General features: G+C 33.2%; 2 protein-coding genes across 5 annotated transcripts; one reads left to right on the top strand and one right to left on the bottom strand.

Annotated features, from left to right (window-relative positions):
- Positions 1 to 637: 637 nt before the first annotated feature.
- Positions 638 to 7,349, bottom strand: Pdf (Pigment-dispersing factor). Of its 4 annotated transcripts, none has more exons than XM_085655202.1 (4): positions 4,556 to 4,662; positions 1,657 to 1,829; positions 1,068 to 1,206; positions 638 to 878 (listed from the first exon to the last, which is right to left on the bottom strand). In XM_085655202.1, the coding sequence occupies exons 3-4, from the start codon at positions 1,182 to 1,184 to the stop codon at positions 753 to 755; spliced, it is 243 nt and encodes an 80-aa protein (XP_085511328.1). In that variant the 5' UTR covers positions 1,185 to 1,206; positions 1,657 to 1,829; positions 4,556 to 4,662; the 3' UTR covers positions 638 to 752. The 4 variants fall into 4 exon arrangements, with proteins under 4 accessions (XP_085511328.1, XP_085511326.1, XP_085511327.1 ...); XM_085655200.1 differs by lacking the exon at positions 4,556 to 4,662 and adding an exon at positions 2,575 to 3,374 and having other exon boundaries at positions 1,657 to 1,891; XM_085655201.1 differs by lacking the exon at positions 4,556 to 4,662 and adding an exon at positions 2,575 to 3,374.
- Positions 4,910 to 18,489, top strand: LOC118451405 (putative chitinase 10). The gene is made up of 29 exons (XM_035887886.2): positions 4,910 to 5,086; positions 6,748 to 7,079; positions 7,155 to 7,414; positions 7,504 to 7,554; positions 7,640 to 8,256; positions 8,344 to 8,529; positions 8,612 to 8,756; positions 8,826 to 9,191; positions 9,273 to 9,763; positions 9,842 to 10,070; positions 10,156 to 10,344; positions 10,423 to 10,711; positions 10,804 to 11,039; positions 11,659 to 12,038; positions 12,137 to 12,502; positions 12,594 to 12,762; positions 12,850 to 13,061; positions 13,122 to 13,458; positions 13,558 to 13,962; positions 14,034 to 14,360; positions 14,450 to 14,661; positions 14,737 to 15,015; positions 15,095 to 15,280; positions 15,375 to 15,663; positions 15,733 to 16,118; positions 16,250 to 16,690; positions 16,778 to 17,263; positions 17,443 to 17,568; positions 17,677 to 18,489. The coding sequence occupies exons 2-29, from the start codon at positions 6,754 to 6,756 to the stop codon at positions 17,833 to 17,835; spliced, it is 8,145 nt and encodes a 2,714-aa protein (XP_035743779.2). The 5' UTR covers positions 4,910 to 5,086; positions 6,748 to 6,753; the 3' UTR covers positions 17,836 to 18,489.
- Positions 18,490 to 18,727: the final 238 nt, after the last annotated feature.

The raw sequence follows: 18,727 nt of genomic DNA, 5'->3' as shown, positions 1-18,727 counted from the left end.
AAATGATCGATAAAGTTATTTAAATTGATTTATAGCGTTAACCATTTATTGTGCAGAGTTTTTTACATAATGGCGCAATAGACAATGCTATGTCTATCTATGGTCTCGACGATTCAAAAATGATTATTTTCATATAGTTGTGTAACAACATGGGTAACAACATATACATTTAAGACTTCTGTTTACTGCAAGGTAATTTTCATTTGTAATATAAAATTATGTGAAAAACGTTATACTGTATATGGTTTTTAATGAATTCTTCATTTTATGTAATCTTACGAGACATAATTGAAATATATAAATGGTACGCATGAAGTTTCCTATATTTTTACTAGATTAAGAAAATGGATTTGTCTATGATTATAAAATCAACTATGCAATATTTATGATAAATTACTTGCTTATACAATTTTGTTTTTATTATTCTCACCCCATTTAAGAAGATATCTCTTAAAAATATATATAGAGGTAGGAAATACAATTAAATTAATAAGCATGTAATGGAAAAAAGAAAAATAAAATTTATCAAAAATTATTTCTTCGCATTCTTTTATTTATTTTTTCTAATTTATATGCATATAACTTAGTTACATGATAGAAATAAAATAACAAAAATTTTGTGCTGTTACATCTTTGATTTTCATTGTGTTATTCAAGAACAAAGCACTCTTTTACAATTGCAATTAAAACTTATTAATAGAATATACATATTTTTATAAATAATTATCCGTATCAATTCTATCATAAATATTTCATTTTCCAGCATTGTTCATATTTTTTGGAAGACCCAGTAAAGTATTGATAATCTCGGAGTTACGTTTTGGATAGCAAAGCCGTGGCGATGCCATTAACAATCTAGCAAGTTGCAGTTCATTGTCCTGCGAGAAAAAAGTCAATTTTAAGTATTATTTTTTATTAAGAGATACAATTTTATAGTTCATTCTCCTATTCATAGATCATGTTTATGCATTGTTCCTTAATATCAGTAATTTAAATTTATATTAAAAAACTGATACTCTGACATAATTTGTTAATTAATTAAATATATAAAAAAAAAAAGATTTTACCAATCCTCTTCCATAAGGAACGTTCATCGAGAAGACATTCCTTTCTGTATCATCCATGGTGGCAAATATCTGATAGATAATTCCAATCATAAGAATGAGAATATATAAGAACTTCATGATGATCTTGGGTTTGATCCTTCTACGGAAAGAAACAGCAAGAATTTGTAAATGCACATACATAGGATAAACGAGGATCTTTCGCAAAATTTTTACTTCTTTTTTAACACTTTATAATGCGGGAAAATCCCGTTTTTACTTCATTCGTATTTTTTAATGTCAGGACAATTTTAGATTCATAAAACTTTTTAAATTAAATGCGACATCAAATTTTATATGATTTTTATTTGGTGTCAAGTTTACTGTATCTCAACAACTGTATATCATTAAAAATAATTCCATGGCACGTAAATCAATATACGAAAAATTATACCGTATGTAAGGTGTTAATTAGTTAAAAAAAAAAAAAGATATGAAAACAATAATCTTCTAGGTAATATTAATTAATTAAATCAAATGATTTTAATAATTCAAAAGTTTCTCAGGATAATACTTTAGAGACTTGATATAAAATGTTAAAATTGATCCTTACCTTTCTATGTTCCTAGAAATTTAGAATTGTTTCGAGTATACTGCCGAAGAAGTAAGAAGACAATGTTATCGTTTCTCGGAAAACATGCTTCTTTTATACTAAACTGATTTACTCAAGCTGCATTGAATTGTCTCTGTTTGTGACAGCCGGCTGCTCTGTTACAGACATGTCTCCTGTTTTTGAACGACGAAGACGTCTTTTTACGTAAATGCATTAGAGTGCTTCTAATTTCTTTCTTTCGTGTATGGAAGATAAATATGACAGATTATAGATAAAAATAGATTTATTATTTCGATGAGGTAATTAAATTAACTTACTCATTGGTGTACGCATTATCTATATAATATATTGCAGTTTTTTAATTATCATATACAGGTATACCTCCGTTAGTTTTCAGTGGATAGAAAAACAAAATATGTTGTAAGAAGTTAAAGAAAAAAAAAAAATAATGAAAATCTATTAATTTTTGGATTCTCTAATCGATATTACCAAACTATTCGAACCTATTAAAAATATTTACCTGACATAGACAATCTCATTATATATTGATGCGATAACCAATAAATTAACAAGAACGATTGACGACCTAATTCTACATTTTTACGAATGTAAAAATATTTATTAATGAGATCGTTAACTTTTCGATTATCTATTGGATTCATTAGTATATATGTTATTCATGATGGAAAAATATAGGAAGAAGATTCATGATTGATCAATAAGCAGAGATAGAGATCCTTTGTCTCAAGGCAACGCTTCTCTTTTCTAAGGACGACAATATATATTCTGGTACATATGAAAAGAATAAATAATAAAGAAAGAATGAGTAAGGGAGAGAGAGAAACAATAAAATAAAAAACAATCTTAGAAAGGGCGAGGACAGAAAAAATAGAAAAATAGAAAGAAGAGAATCCATACGCCATGAGAGTCCATATGCGAGATAGAAATCCCGAAACGTGGGTTGGGGACCTGGGTCACTAACCCACGAACCAGAAAAGTTGCTTAGCTCGACATCCTGTCCTTGAACCGTTCTTAAAACCCTCCAAAGTGGTAGTGGAAGACACGATCGGATCATAGCGAGGATTAGATCTTTGCCACGTCGAAGTGTGTCGAATGTATCTCATCAACAGTCTTTTGTTCAATTTCATTGAACTCTGGGAATATTTCTTGGAAGAATAAGAAATGAAAAATATTTTTTTTTTAAAATACAAACTATTAATTATGACTTTCTAATGGGTCGATTTTTCAAACGTTCTAAAACATCGATCTAATCTTCTAACTCATTTTTCCTTTTTTTTTATCTTTTCATCTGCATATCATTAGTAGGTGGAGATACAGCTTTTAAAGGAGAGAAGTGCTTAATTTACAACAGAATAGAAAAATAGGAAGATTTTTTACATGTCAAATGTATTGCCGAAATTTTTAAGCGATTATACAATACAATCGTTTAAATTACGTAATAGCATTTCTATTCGTCCTTGGATTAATAGCATTCTCTTGTCCGTACTTAAAAAATTGAAAGATAATCTCTGAAGACACAGTATTTTATAATAGTTAATGGACCGTATTACTAATGCTATAATAATATAATAAGATGCGACACATCAAAACGCAAAGTGGATTTCAGTAACGGAGGTCACTGATCTCAATGCATATTAATTCGTTATCCACATATTGAGTATAGTTTTGTAACTTCCTACACGAATGAAGTGGACTCATTAACTATGTACAAAAGTTATTTTAAAACTTTTACAAAATGTCGATTCTTTTTCTTTTATTTGCTTTTCTTTCATTAATTTTTTTTTTCTTATTACAAGTATATACACTATTTAATATTGTAAATATATTTATTTTATTGTCTCTATTTAATTTGTTGCTATATAAATATATTTTTTTGCATCATTTAAAAATACTTGTTTGGCTTTCAATAGGTTCGAACAATAAAGATACTAATTTATCTTGAGGGAAAAAAAAACAAAAAAGAATCTACAAGGAAATCAATACGTATTCGTTTAAGGTAGATCCTTGTTTTCAACGATATATAAAACGAGAAGATAACAAGAACATTCTCGCAGCCCCGCTCGCGCATTCTCATGCTATTAATAACTTTCTGGAGTTTTCTGGTTTCGGTGAAAATTGATTCTGTTTGTTTGGCCATATACAAGTTCAAGGGGATTCGTTGACATTTTTTCGAATACCTTATTTTTCGAAGAAATTCGTTATTGCCCGTTCTAAATCCATTACTTTTCTTAGTCCCTATCAGGTCGACGAAAGTGAAAAGAGAAAACAAGAATGAAGACAAAACTTGGATGCAAATGAGAAGAACTGAACGATTTGTCGGTTAAAGAAAAGGGAGAAAATTTCTTTTGAGATCTGGTATATGTAAATGAAATTGCAACGATCCCCAATCCTCATCCCAATGTATCTATGACTTTTTATATTTCTCTAAAATCTTATTGAATATATTCAAGGCGTAATTAACAAAATAAAAATTTTCAGGGTAAATAGAAGAAGAAAATAGAAAATGAATAATATAATTGAATGATGAAGTAGAGTTATTGAATTCTTAATTAGATAATTAGATAATTTCTCATAACATCAAATTCACAATCCAATATCCTGAAAATCCTGTAAAAATCCAAAGTCATTGGATGTATGAACGAAGTGCTCATCAACAATTAATTCGCTCCTTTCAACCCTAAGATATCATTTTACAAGGTATCGTTCTATGCTTAATTGTTTATCCTGTCATTGATCAATTTCATCATTTCTTCCTCGTACACTCATCGGCTTTAGATGTTTTCCGACGCACCCTCTTAACAATATATTTGTTGAACGGATCTAATATTCCATAAGAGAACGGCTTCTCGATTGTCTTTTCTTCGAAGTGAGACAGTACCTCCAAATCAAACAAGCCAATTCCAAATGGAGTTCTCGCACCCCTTGGCTTGCAAGGAAGCGGCTTGGTGTCGTTGGCACCAATGGTCTCTGCCTCTACGCGATCACGTTCTCGTGGTCAAGGACACAGCAAAGAAGCAATGGCACAGAAAGAAAGAGAGAGAGAAAGAGAGAAGGGTGCGGGTCGAGGGGCTATCGATGGTGTAGGTATATATGGTCGTCCTCTCGCGTTCGGAATACCAGATTCGTGCGTCCAGATTAGTCCTCTCTATCGAGGGCTCTGTGTGGTGCCTTTTAAAATTCATCGCGAACGACTAACAACCGACATCGAAGAAGAAGAAGAAGAAGAAGAAGAGGAAAAGACCGATCACTTTCAGTGATTCTTTTGATCAGTGCTGTCAAACCGCGTGCTACCATCCGATCACTTCAAACCTTTTCAATTTCAACATTCTAAGGGTTGATCGGCAGAATCGACAAAGCGGACGTTTCCCTCGACGTTACCCGGAGAGTGACTTTTCAAAGTCTTACTCCCGTATGTAATACTTGATAAATTCGACAGTCTAATATATTAATGTTATTTATATTTTTTGATAAATGTCTCGTTTTGAAACCTTGGAATTCATTTTGTATGCGCGTACATACGCATATGCGAATGATTAACAATCAGATACTAATCGGACTAAGTATATAATGTTATCGTATTGACTAGTTTTACTGATTAGATTTTCTACTTGGAAACGTAATATGTTTATGCTTTTTTAATGAATCATTATCTTTTTCCTTTCCTTTTTTTTCTTTTTTTCTTTCTTTTCTTCTTCTCTTCTCTTCTTTTCTTTTCTTTTCTTTTTTTTAACAATGCATCATTCATAACGATCATTGAACCTTGCATACTGTTTTCGTCTTTCTCTTTATCTTGTCGCTCACTTTTATCTTTTCTCTTTTTCCTTCAATGAATATTTAAAGTTTATTATTAAACTGTTAGCATTGAGGTAAACGGCGATTTCCATACAAGGAGTCTTGACATTGATAGAACGAAAGAAAAGATGCGACTTGCATTATGCCAGATGTCTTCTTCATGCATATGGCCTTGCATTACCATCGTACAATAGATCGGAAAGAGATTTACTTACTTGAAAGCCATCGTGACGAGCAAATGAATTTCGTTCTATTTGAGTTAAAAAGGGGAAAAAAAAAGAAAGAAGAGAGAACTCGGAATGATATATCTTTTTCGAAATTTTACAATTATATAAAAAAATATTCTTCATCGATCATAAGAAAAAAGAAAAAGAAAACAAACAAACAAACAAATGTTAGATACGCGACCTAATCGGATTATCGGCTTAAGCTACATAATAATATAAATATTTATGAGATCATCGTATCGAAACAATATTATAATTGATTATGTAGTTGTCACATAGCACGGTGAAATATATCCGATTATAAATTTCAAGCATCATCGATCATACATCGAATATCATTTCACAAAACAACGAGAGATCTGATTCCCGATCGTATCCTAACCGGTCATCGTACTCGTTTTATTCGAGATAGCAATATCGATCAATGTAATAGCCATGGTCGTTCATCGTCAAGGTCAACGAAAAGGGATACTATCTTTTATATTCCGAATACGTGATTCGTAATACATGTACCATTCATAGTGACTCAGAGTGGTGAATAAGATCGGCACGCCTTTCATGATTGCTTATTCATAAACATTAGAAAGAAATTAAAGAAAGGATTTATATTAATTATTTTATAATTTATAGTTTATAACATTTATATATTATGTATGATATACTTAGTCTGAATTAATATGTCATTCGATACAACTTACAACCCTATTCATTCGATCTTATTGATCGTAGTAATAATTAAAAAAGGAAAAAAAAACAAATGACAACTAGCAAAAGAAATTATATGCATACAAAAATCTCTCATGGTCTTAGATCGAACTCGATCACCGGTTTCCCATTACCAGAGATCTTTTTTTCTTGTTCGTTTTCTCGTAGCTCGAAACGAAGACAGGTTTGGCCGGCATCGGGAATGCATATATCCACGCTTATAATTAGCTTTTCGCATGTATGTTTTTTTCAATTCACACTTTGCTCCTATTTACTGTGTACGAGTCAATGTCAATATCATCGATCGTTGATAAAAATTGTTCGAAATAAATGAGATCGATTTCAGGGTACGATGCTGATCGGAATTGTCTTTTTGCTGATCGGCTCTTCTTATGCGGGACCATTACACGATGTACCAGCGCGTGAAATCTTACCACCACCACCTTGGAAATTTCAAACAACTCAAGACAATTCTGAGATCTTAAATGAACTTGGCTTTCAACGTGGCGCAGTTGAAAGCCCTCCAAGATCTATCGAATTCGATCGTTTTCAAGATCAATCGAAACAAAATGTTGAATTTGGATCATATAGGATTCCACTTCGCGATGCTGTCGAAGCTTTACCTTCGAGTGCTATCAAACTTCGTAAAGATCCAAAAAACGAAGGCCATTCAGCAAGGTTTGTTTGTTGAATTAAATTAAACATTTTATTGTTCTATTGGCCATTAATTTTTCATAGTACGCTGAATTTCAGTATCGTGGAACAGAGATTACCACTTAGGGATGCTGTTGAACATCGAGAGGCACCCTTTTTTGGTGGAGTAGAACACGAATCTATATGGATCGAACCACTGGCACCACCAACTTTAGGTAGAATTCAACGGATTCTCGATCCAAAAGTCATCTGTCATTTTGATTCCCGAGCAGCTCATAGGATGGAACCGTTCTCTTTATTACCTGCATCTTTACCGGATTACAAATGTACTCACTTGATATATGCCGGAGCTAATTTGGGTAAATAATAAGACGAATAATAAATAAAATAGAGATGATTTTTCTTTTCTTTTTATTTTTTTTTATCGAATTATGTCTTTTTGTTGTAGATTCAGATTTCAAGGTGACACCCTGGAATTACGAATATGATGAAATTAAAGGTAATCGATATAATACTTCATAATAAAAATTCCGAAAATTTGCGTTATGGTTCCCATAATTAATTAATTATTATGTATTTAATAGGTGGTTATAAGACAGCTATAGGTCTTCGTTCAAGAGATCCAGCATTACGTATTCTCATATCGATCATGCTTCCCAACGAAAGAATTAAATCCAATAAATTGAATGAAGCTGATTATGAACAAATTTCTCAGTCCATACTCAGTTTCATCGATCAACATGATTTTGATGGTGTCCTGATAGACTGGCAAATTGGAGATACTTGGCAAACGAATGTTATAACAGATTTAAAGATTTTCTCGAAAATCCTAAAAAGGAATTTAGCAGACGAAGGATTGACCTTAGCTATTGCTCTTCATGCTGAAGATCGTATCCATCGAGAAACCATTTCGAATTTCGATATAGTGATACTGAAGCCTTGGCGAAATGATTTCAATTTAAAAAGAGAAAAGTTTGCTCTTCATCCTGCACCATTTAAATCCGTAATTCGTGCAGTTAATAAGTGGTTCGAACGTGCCGGCATGGAACAAGCATCCAAAACTGTATTGGGCTTGCCAATTTTCGGTGATGGATACACACTTAAATTCGGAAACTTCACTGATGCTGGTGCTCCAGTTTTAGGACCTGGAATCCCTGGTCCATATACTAAAATACCTAATGGAAGACTCGCCTATTATGAAGTGAGACATATTCGTATTTTTTTAAAAATCACATATTTCTTCACTTTTTTTGGAATTTAATTTATACACATCAACGTTTATGATCAGATATGCGAACGATTAGAGGAAGGTTCATGGATATCTGGGAGAGACGAAGATGGTCCATATGTTAAACGTGGAGATCAATGGATTGGATACGAAGATCCTATATCAATGAAAATAAAAGCAGCATATATTCGATCTAACGGACTTGCTGGTATCTCTTTGTGGTCTTTGGATTTAGATGATTTTCAGGTATTTATAGTTACGTCAAGTGGAAATAAATTTAATGAAAAATTTTATTAACATATTTCTACATATTACACGAATTATACAGGGTATTTGTGGTAATCCATGGCCAATGTTGAATACTGCAACGAATGCATTAGGACTGTATGAAAGTAAACCTACTAAAAGATGTTCTGAAAAAGGCCTTTTCGCTGATCCAGAGAATTGTTCTGGATTTTATTCTTGCATTAAAGGTACTAATTAATTTATTCGATAATAAAGTGACAAAATAATCTGACAATTTCGTTAATATCTTTTATAAGGTAAAATGTATCACGGTTATTGTGGTCCCAAACGGCTCTTCGATCCTGTACTAGGACGTTGTATTAAGACTAATCCAGAAATTTGTAAACCTGGTTATTCCGATCAAATTGTTTTACAAGAAATGGATTTTGTCGTTAATCAAAACGATTTAAAAAAAGAGAATTATATGGAAAAATTGACACAAAAAGGTCCACGAATCGTTTGCTACGTCACTTCATGGGCAATTTACCGAAAAGCAGATGGAAAGTTTGTACCAGAACGTTTGGATTCTCGTTTATGTACCGACATTATTTATGCGTTCGCCAGTTTAAATCCAGACACTTTGTTGATACAGACTTTTGATCCTTGGGCCGATATAGAAAATGGTCAGTCTTATTATCAATTTTTTATTATAAATGATTATGTAACTAAATGACATTTTTTATGAAAATCTTTGCTCCTTGTAGGTTTATACGAACGGGTGACGTCAATTAAAGAAACCAGAGTACTTTTAGCTCTTGGTGGTTGGACCGACAGTTCTGGCGATAAATATTCTCGTTTGATAAGCAATGTTATTTCTCGTCGAAAATTCATCTCAGCAACGATAAGTTTCTTAAAGAAACATAACTTCGATGGTTTGTCACTCGAATGGAATTATCCGAAATGTTGGCAGAGCGATTGTAAAAAAGGTCCAGACTCTGACAAACCTAATTTCACGAAGCTCCTTCAAGAATTAAGAAAGGAGTTTGACAAGCAAACACCCAAACTCACATTAGCAGTAGCTTTGTCAGGATATAAAGAAGTTATCGATCAGGCTTATGAAGTTGCGAAGATTTCACATGAAGTAGATTTTGCCTCAGTAATGACATATGATTATCATGGTGCTTGGGAATCGAAAACAGGTCATTTGGCACCTTTATATGGAATGAATAACAATGGCCGTACATATTATAACGTTGTATGAAAATTTTCATTCAATTGATAAATTATTACGAAATTAAATACCGATAAGTTTATAGTTAAAATATATTTTCAGAATTTCACAATGGAATATCTTGTACATCTTGGTGCGGACAAATCAAAACTGTTAATCGGGATACCATTATATGGTCAAGCCTATCATCTCTCTGATTCTCATAAAACGGGACTTGGTGATCCAGCTACAGGCCCTGGTCTACCTGGAGAATTTACAAAACAACCAGGAATGTTAGCTTACTATGAAATATGTGACAGAATCAAGAGGCACGATTGGACCGTAGGATCAGGTAAAAGTTAATGTTCACATTAATGTTCACAATTGATCAATCATCTTTGTTATTTCGTGTTCCTTTACTACTTACATTATTTCAGGACCAAGTGCTTATCATAAAGATCAATGGGTAGGCTATGAAGATCGAAAGAGCGTGTTTCAGAAGGGTGAATATATATTACAAAACAATTATGGTGGAGCCTCAATGTGGACTGTCGATTTGGACGATTTCTTAAATCTTTGCTGTGTAGAGAGTTTCCCGCTTCTTAAAGCTATAAATCGTGCATTAGGTCGGTGATAAAATGATTTGCCAAAAATTATATTTTATATTAAAGAAAGAAAGCTTCTCTTCATTTATTCATTCGTAGGACGTTCTCGTACACCGGCACCAAACAATATGAAAGAAGATTGTCAACGACCAGAAGAACCTGTGACACCACCAGAACCAACAATGACAACTCATAGCGATGCTGTCGAGGGTGGTCCAGCATCGACAAAGCCAATGTCAACGTTAACAACTAAAGTTACTACATGGCCAACATGGACTGAAAAACCAAGTACGACACAACCCAGTTGGACTCAGAAACCTACCATATCATCGAGTCATCATCATCATCATCATGAGACGTCAACAATACGCACGTCAACAGTGACATGGTAGAATTTATTAAAATTCACCAAGAACTTTAATAATGCATGTCATAATCGAATTGTTGATTTTATTATTCTATATTATTTATTGTATTTAGGGCTCCAAGTTATTTACCACCCGCTACTACTCCCTCTAGTACAACAGAAAATATACCAATATCTCCTGTATCCTGCAGTGAAGGTCAATATACTCCTGATCCCATTGATTGCGGAAGTTATTATCGATGCGTTCTTAAAGAATTAAAACGAGAACGCTGTGCACCTGGATTACACTGGGACAAATTACGTAGTATATGCGATTGGCCATCAATTTCGAAATGTCAAACCGATATCAGTAAGTCTTTTATTTTCATAATTTTTATCTACTTCGCGTTAAAAATAATAATACATTAGATAATCGTTAAACGGAAGTTTTCAACATTTAACTTATCATTATATAAAAACCATGATTGGTGGCTTTCTAAATTATACTGTAAATCCATTATTATTCATCATCTTTCAATTTCCATAAAATGATGCAATCTTCCAATGGACCATCCGCAGAATTTCTCTCATCCATTACCATGCAAGCAAAACTCGCAAACCTGTTTACATTCTACATGCCGAAGCGAATAAACATGTTCACTATTTATACATTTTTATACTGGTGTTACAACTATAGCCTCGAGCAAAAAACCTCGTGATGTATCGCCTTAATATTTTTTAACTATTCAGTATTTCTTTAGATTTCATATCTTTTGTAGTTTTATCACATTTTTTATTCTCTATGTGACTGAGGAAAAAATGGAAATCCATATCGGCTTTGCATGTATTTTTTTCATCATATTCTCGACAAGCATATCGCTACCCTATATAATCTTTCAAAATGGTACTAATCATGAGTTGACGAAGAATAAACAGCGACATATATATATAGCTAATGTATCATTAATTTGTTTATACTATTTGTTTAGGCACCACATCAACCCACAGACCAACCTGGAGTTCCTCGAAAAAGACGACGATCTCTTTAACTCAAAAACCAACATCAATGACCACACCAGCATGGACTACTTCCAATACACATCGTCCGAGCACGACTAAAAGGCCCACCGTTGTCATTATGTCAACAGAAAAACCGATGAAAGAATGCGAGCATGGTCAATATTACCCCTATCCAAATTCCTGTATAAACTTTTTAGTCTGCGTTAATGGGAATCTGGTGTCTCAACAATGTGGTCCAGGATTAAACTGGAATGAGGAAAAAAATATGTGTGATTGGGCATACAAGAAACCATGCAATGAGAAACCAATGAAGAATGCTTTGTTCGTCGTAAAGGACACAGTTACGAAGGTGGATTATACAACGTATACACGTTGGTCTAGACTTTTCTTAAAACGTCTAATAAATTTAACATAAATTATAACTAATCTATATAATTCTTATTGCAGAGCTGTATCTCTGGTAGTTATAGTCACGTACCTGGTGATTGTGGGAGTTACCAAGGTTGTTTATGGGGCCGCCAAGAAATCTTCCGTTGCGCTCCAGGATTGCATTTTAATAAGCATAGTCGTATTTGTGATTGGCCATCGAGAGCTAATTGTCAAGAAGATATTGACGATAAGGAGGATGTAACTGAAAAACCTAGCACAAAACCTCCTTTTGAAATTGGATCTGCTACTACATTAATTACTGAGAGGCCTACAATGTCTACTACAAAAAAAGCAACAACAATTCAGAGTACAACTCAATCCACGACTTTATCTCCTGCTGAAATAGATCCCGATAAGGTTTCACCACTTTCAGGATATTTTAAGGTAACGTTTATAGTTTCTTTTTATTTTCTTATCATTTATTATAAATAAAGTATATATTAATATTTCTCAATTTGTTTTCATTCTAATACAGGTTGTTTGCTATTTCACGAATTGGGCATGGTATCGCAGAGGTGTAGGACGATATTTACCCGAGCACATAGATCATACTCTCTGTACTCACATTGTTTATGGATTTGCCGTATTGGATTATTCTGATTTAATAATTAAAGCTCATGATTCTTGGGCCGATTATGATAATCGTACGTCCACGAATATCTCTTACATAAATATAATATGATAAATACTATTGCTGAGTTAATTGTAATTCATTTGTTATTTCTCTCTAGGATTCTATGAACGTGTTATAGCTTATAAGAAACGTGGCTTAAAAGTATTATTGGCTTTAGGAGGGTGGAATGATTCGGCTGGTGATAAATATAGTCGTTTAGTAAATAATCCTGCAGCAAGACAAAAATTTATCGATCATACTATTAAGTTTATCGAAAAATACGGTTTTGATGGTTTGGACTTGGACTGGGAATATCCAGTATGCTGGCAGGTATGTCAAAATTATACCATTAATAATAAACTTGTTATTAATATATAATCAATTATTTAGGTGGATTGCAAGAAAGGACCAGCCTCTGATAAAGAAAGTTTCGCAGCATTAGTAAAAGAATTAAGTACTAGCCTAAAACAAAAAGGATTATTATTAACAGCTGCTGTCTCTCCTAGTAAAAAAGTAATCGATAAAGGGTATGACGTACCTACTTTAGCAAAATATTTGGATTGGATTGCAGTCATGACGTATGATTATCATGGACAGTGGGATAAAAAGACTGGACATGTTGCTCCAATGTATTCTCATCCAGATGATGAATTTTATTATTTCAATGCGAATTATTCGATAAATTACTGGATCGCGAAAGGTGCACCACCCAGAAGTATAGTCATGGGTAATGTTACTTATTAACATACATATATATATATATACATATGTATATTAAACGTGAATTTTATACAATTCACTTTAAAAATTATTGTTCATCAATTAGGAATGCCATTGTACGGACAATCTTTTACAATAAACGATCCAAAAGCTGGAGTTGGCTTGAATGCCCCAGCAAGTGCCGGTAACGCTGGTGAATTCACAAGGGCAGCAGGATTTTTAGCATATTACGAAATTTGTAATCGAATTCGTAATCATGGCTGGACCGTTGTTCAAGATCCTGAGAAAAGAATGGGACCATATGCTTATAAGGGAAGTCAATGGGTTAGTTTCGATGATGCTGATTCGATACGGCGGAAAGCTCAGTTTGTCAGAAACATGAATCTTGGAGGAGGAATGGTCTGGGCATTGGATCTTGATGATTTTAGAGGACGATGCGAAGAAGGATCTCATCCACTCATGCATACGCTTCAAGAAGTACTCTCTGAGCCACCTAATCAATATGACAAACGTACGTATTTTTATTTCATTATTTGTTATTATTGTCTTCTTCATTGTGTTTGTACTTTGACGATCATACAGCAATCAAGCCACCAGCTATTGGAAGTGAATTAGAATGGAAGATACCTGTTACTTCGGAGATTACTTCAACGCCAATTTCTACAACATTAATGGAAGTTGAAACTATTGCACCTGTGCATACCACTTCAATAATACCTGATGATGGAAAAGGATTTAAAGTTGTTTGTTACTTCACTAATTGGGCATGGTATCGACAAGAAGGTGGAAAATTCCTTCCAGAGGATATAGATGGTGATCTATGTACACACATCATTTACGGCTTTGCTGTTCTCGATGGTTCCAGCTTAACAATAAAGACTCACGACAGTTGGGCCGATATAGATAACAGTAAATATATTCTATTCAAATATAGAAGTTTGTGTAAGAAAAAAAAAACAATTTTTTTTTATTTCATAACAATTCCTTTTTTATTATAGAATTTTATGAAAGGGTAGTCGCTTATAAATCAAAAGGTATCAAAGTATTGCTAGCTATCGGAGGATGGAATGATTCAGCAGGTGACAAATACAGTCGTCTAGTAAATTCACCTAGCGCTAGGCAAAAATTCACATCACATGTTTTACAATTCCTTGAAAAATACGGTTTCGAAGGACTCGATTTAGATTGGGAATATCCTGTTTGTTGGCAGGTACTTTCTTGCGTAAACGCAATTTAATAAATAATCATTCCAAACAAGGTGTTATTTGCATGTGTTATATTCTAGGTCGATTGTAAAAAGGGTCCAAAATCTGATAAAGAAAGCTTCGCACTTTTAGTACAGCATTTAAGTGAAGTCTTTAAACCAAAGGGTCTATTGTTATCCGCAGCTGTTTCGCCAAGTAAACGAGTTATCGATGCTGGCTATGACGTAGTTTTCTTAGCAAAATATTTAGACTGGATATCCGTTATGACGTACGATTATCATGGCCAGTGGGACAAGAAAACCGGTCATGTAGCTCCACTGTATGCACTTCCTAGTGATTGGGAGCCTACTTTCAATGCCGTATGTTTTCTAACTTCTATAAATGTCTAATAATTATCATAAATTTTTATGAAAACTCAAGCGTCTTTTCTTTTTATAGAACTTTTCAGTTCATTATTGGTTAGAACAGGGTGTACCTCCGAAAAAATTAGTAATGGGTGCACCTATGTATGGTCAATCCTTCTCTTTGGCAGAAAGAACTCAAAGAGGATTAAATGCACCAACATATGGAGGTGGAGAAGCAGGCGAAGCTACAAGAGCAAGAGGTTTCTTATCATATTACGAAGTATGATCCTCTTATTCCTATATAATTACATTGTCGTAGTCTTCATGATTGTGCATCTTACAAATATATAATTTTTTATTTTCCATCTTTTCAGATCTGTGAAAGAACCTTAAAGAAAGGTTGGTCGGTAGTTCAAGATAGTCGGAGACGTATCGGACCCTATGCTTATTACGGGGATCAATGGGTTAGTTTTGACGATGCGAAACAGATCAGAATTAAAGCAGAATTAATAAAAAAACTTGGTCTTGGAGGTGGCATGATTTGGGCATTGGATCTAGACGATTTCAAGAATAGATGTGGCTGCGAACCTAGTCCTTTGTTAAGGACAATGAATAGAGTTTTGAGAAACTACCCTGAAGGACCACTTTGTCCAGTAGTATCAGGTTTGTATTTTTACCTTAAAATATAATAATAATTTAGGGACGATATTTTTTTATTTTCCATTGGTGCAGAAACCACTTCCATTGATATTGATCAATCTACCACGCAAACTATAAGCACTTGGTGGCCGACCGAGTCCACATCTACATCTCGGCCAAGCTATTTGCCACCCGCAACAACAACAACAATGACAACAACTACTGGAGAATTGGACATATCATCCGAAGAAAATGATACTGTTGAAATAATAGCAGGTCCACCTCCAGCAGGTATTGGACCTTTAGGTAATTGTGGTGATAAATTGTTTATACCACACAAGAATGATTGTGCGAAGTATTATCTCTGCAATTTTGGTAAACTTTCTGAGCGTTCTTGTCCTAATGGACTTTACTGGAACGACAATCGATGCGACTGGCCGGAAAATAGTAAATGTAAAAAGGGACAGAGACAACGTCAGGTACACACATGAACTTATCAATTCAAACTAACATAGAACTACGAAAGCATTGTGTAATCAATCAATATTGTATCAAGTTTTAATATCTAATAATTATATTATATCATTCCCGTACACGTTTTTTTTTTCAGACAAGTGATGCATTCATGGCTTTATCCCTTAGCGAGAAGAACTTAAAGAAAATCGTTTGTTACATAACAAGTTGGGCTCAGAAAAGACAAAATGTGGAAAGATTTATTGTACAAGATTTAGATTTAGATCTCTGTACACACGTCATCTACGGGTTTGCAATATTAGACGACGAAAGTTTAACAATAAAAATGCCGGACTCTTGGGACACAAAAGATGAAAAATTCTTGAGAGATATGATATTGTTTAATGCTCAATCTTCGAATCCTGCTAAGATATCGATCGCTTTAGGAGGTTGGAAAGATTCTCAGGGCGACAAATATAGTAAAATGGCGAGTGATTCGGCTAATAGGAGGAAATTTGTCGATAGCGTAATTAAATTCTTGAACAAATATAAATTCGATGGTCTTAATCTCATTTGGGAATATCCAGTATGTTGGCAGGTAAATCCTTCTAATATAAACAATAAATAATAAATCAGATTGAACAAAAACGAACGGGTATGAATGTAAAAGGGATATGAATTATAGGTAAACTGCAGCAGTGGACCTAAGAGCGATAAATTAGCCTACGTCTATCTTCTTCGAGATCTTAAAACGGCACTGAAACCTCGACGATTACTTTTGTCAGCCGCAGTTTCATCAAATAAAAAAGTGATTGATCTTGCTTACCAAGTTCCATTACTTTCTGAATATCTTGATTGGATCGATGTTATGTCCTATGACTATCATGGTTATTGGGAAGGTCAAACTGGCCACGTGGCACCATTGTATCATTGTTCAGCTAACGAAGATCAATATCTGAATGTAAAATCCAGTTTGAAATATTGGATTGAACAGGGTGCATCTTCGGAAAAACTTATCCTAGGTATCCCAGCATACGGACAATCATTCACTTTGTCCAAAAATGCATCACCATTGACTGGAAGAAGTTCTAATTTCTTTCCTTTGAAGTCTTCCGGACCTGGACATGCTGGAAAATTCACGAAAGTCCCAGGATTTCTTTCTTATTACGAAGTAAGTATTACATTGTAAGCTCGGCATCATTGAAATTCCACAGTAATACTCGTTATGGATAAGATAATGTTTGTCATTAATTCTATAGATAGTAACATTGAATTTTTTTTGTCATCATTTTGTCTACGAAATGCAAATTTTATATATCGCAATTTGTTTTTTTTCTTTTTTTACTGTAGATATGCGATAACGTGAAAAATGCTAAATGGAACGTAACCAAAGATACAGAACGTTGTGTTGGTTCGTATGCAACGAAGGATGATCAATGGGTCAGTTATGATGACGTATCAAATGTATTCAAAAAGGTATGGCAAAATAACGTATTAACACAAATATTAGCTTTAGCATGTAAAAGTGTTTAAATTAACTTTCTGTTCTTTTGACTTTTCTTTTTTTTCTTTTTTTTTTTACAGGCCGATCTTATAAGAGAATTAAATCTCGGCGGAGGATCAATATGGTCGCTTGACTTGGACGATTTTTCCGGAAATTGCGGCTGTGGAAAATATCCTCTATTGGCTGCATTAAATCGTGGGCTAGTTCAAGAAAAACTACAAATGGAGGATTGTACATGAATAGAAAATCTTGGGTGCAGCACTTGGGTTTATTCTTACAAAAAACTTGAAGATTTCTATGGCGTGCAATGGCACTAACGTTGAGATAGAGTATTATCTATCTTTCTTTGTCTTTCATTTTTTCTTATCCAGATTGCACGTTCTCATAATGAAATAATATTCGACATTATAAAAAGTAAATGAATTAGCAAACTTTTCCGAGGGACACATTTCTAATTTCATTCATTTATTCGTTCGTCCATTCATCGTTTATTCATTCATTCGTTCAATGTTCTCAAATATTTCAATTGTGTCGCTTGAGAAAACTTTGACATTAATAATATAAAACAAATTGTCTATGTATTTTCGTAATATTTTCTTTTAAAAAATGTGTCAATGTAGGTATTTGTGATATGTAAAAAATAATTAAAATGTTACATTAAATACGCTCAATGATAATGTAAAAAAAAAAAAAAACAAAACTATTAATTCATTCAAGGCTGCTAGATAATAATCTAACTTTGTCTAAAAAAAAAAAAGAAATGAAGAAAAAAGAAAAAGAGCAAAAATAAATAGAAAGTAATAGAAAATAAATCTATAATGATTCGTCGTAAATAATAATATGATCGAATCAATAAAGGAATAAATATAATTATACGAATTCACACTTTTGTATACGTACAATACAAATACTTGTATATGTATACAAACATTTTAAATGATACAAAATATATTTACAATATATGTTTATTATTTACAATTTCGTAAATATCGTACATTTAAAATATTTGTATATCCTATATTGTAATGTGAACTTACGCATACGTAATAAATAATTATAAATAGAATTGATGTAACAAAACTTTGATATTATAATTCATGAAGTAGGTTGATATAACTTGGATAAAGTAAC

Source organism: Vespa mandarinia, chromosome 2, assembly GCF_050613455.1.
Source record: "Vespa mandarinia isolate Hongniang chromosome 2, ASM5061345v1, whole genome shotgun sequence".
NCBI lineage: Eukaryota > Metazoa > Arthropoda > Insecta > Hymenoptera > Vespidae > Vespa > Vespa mandarinia.
This window is presented reverse-complemented; position numbering and strand designations above follow the sequence as displayed.

Bases quoted from the DNA above. Each gene is read 5' to 3' on its own strand.
- Pdf (XM_035887915.2), bottom strand. From the start codon at position 1,184: ATGAAGTTCTTATATATTCTCATTCTTATGATTGGAATTATCTATCAG. The intron at 879-1,067 runs GTAAAATCTTTT...TTTTTCTCGCAG, and splicing joins TTCCTTATGGAAGAGGATTG to GACAATGAACTGCAACTTGC.
- LOC118451405 (XM_035887886.2), top strand. From the start codon at position 6,754: ATGCTGATCGGAATTGTCTTTTTGCTGATCGGCTCTTCTTATGCGGGA. The intron at 8,257-8,343 runs GTGAGACATATT...GTTTATGATCAG, and splicing joins GAAGACTCGCCTATTATGAA to ATATGCGAACGATTAGAGGA. The intron at 13,459-13,557 runs GTAATGTTACTT...TTCATCAATTAG, and splicing joins ACCCAGAAGTATAGTCATGG to GAATGCCATTGTACGGACAA.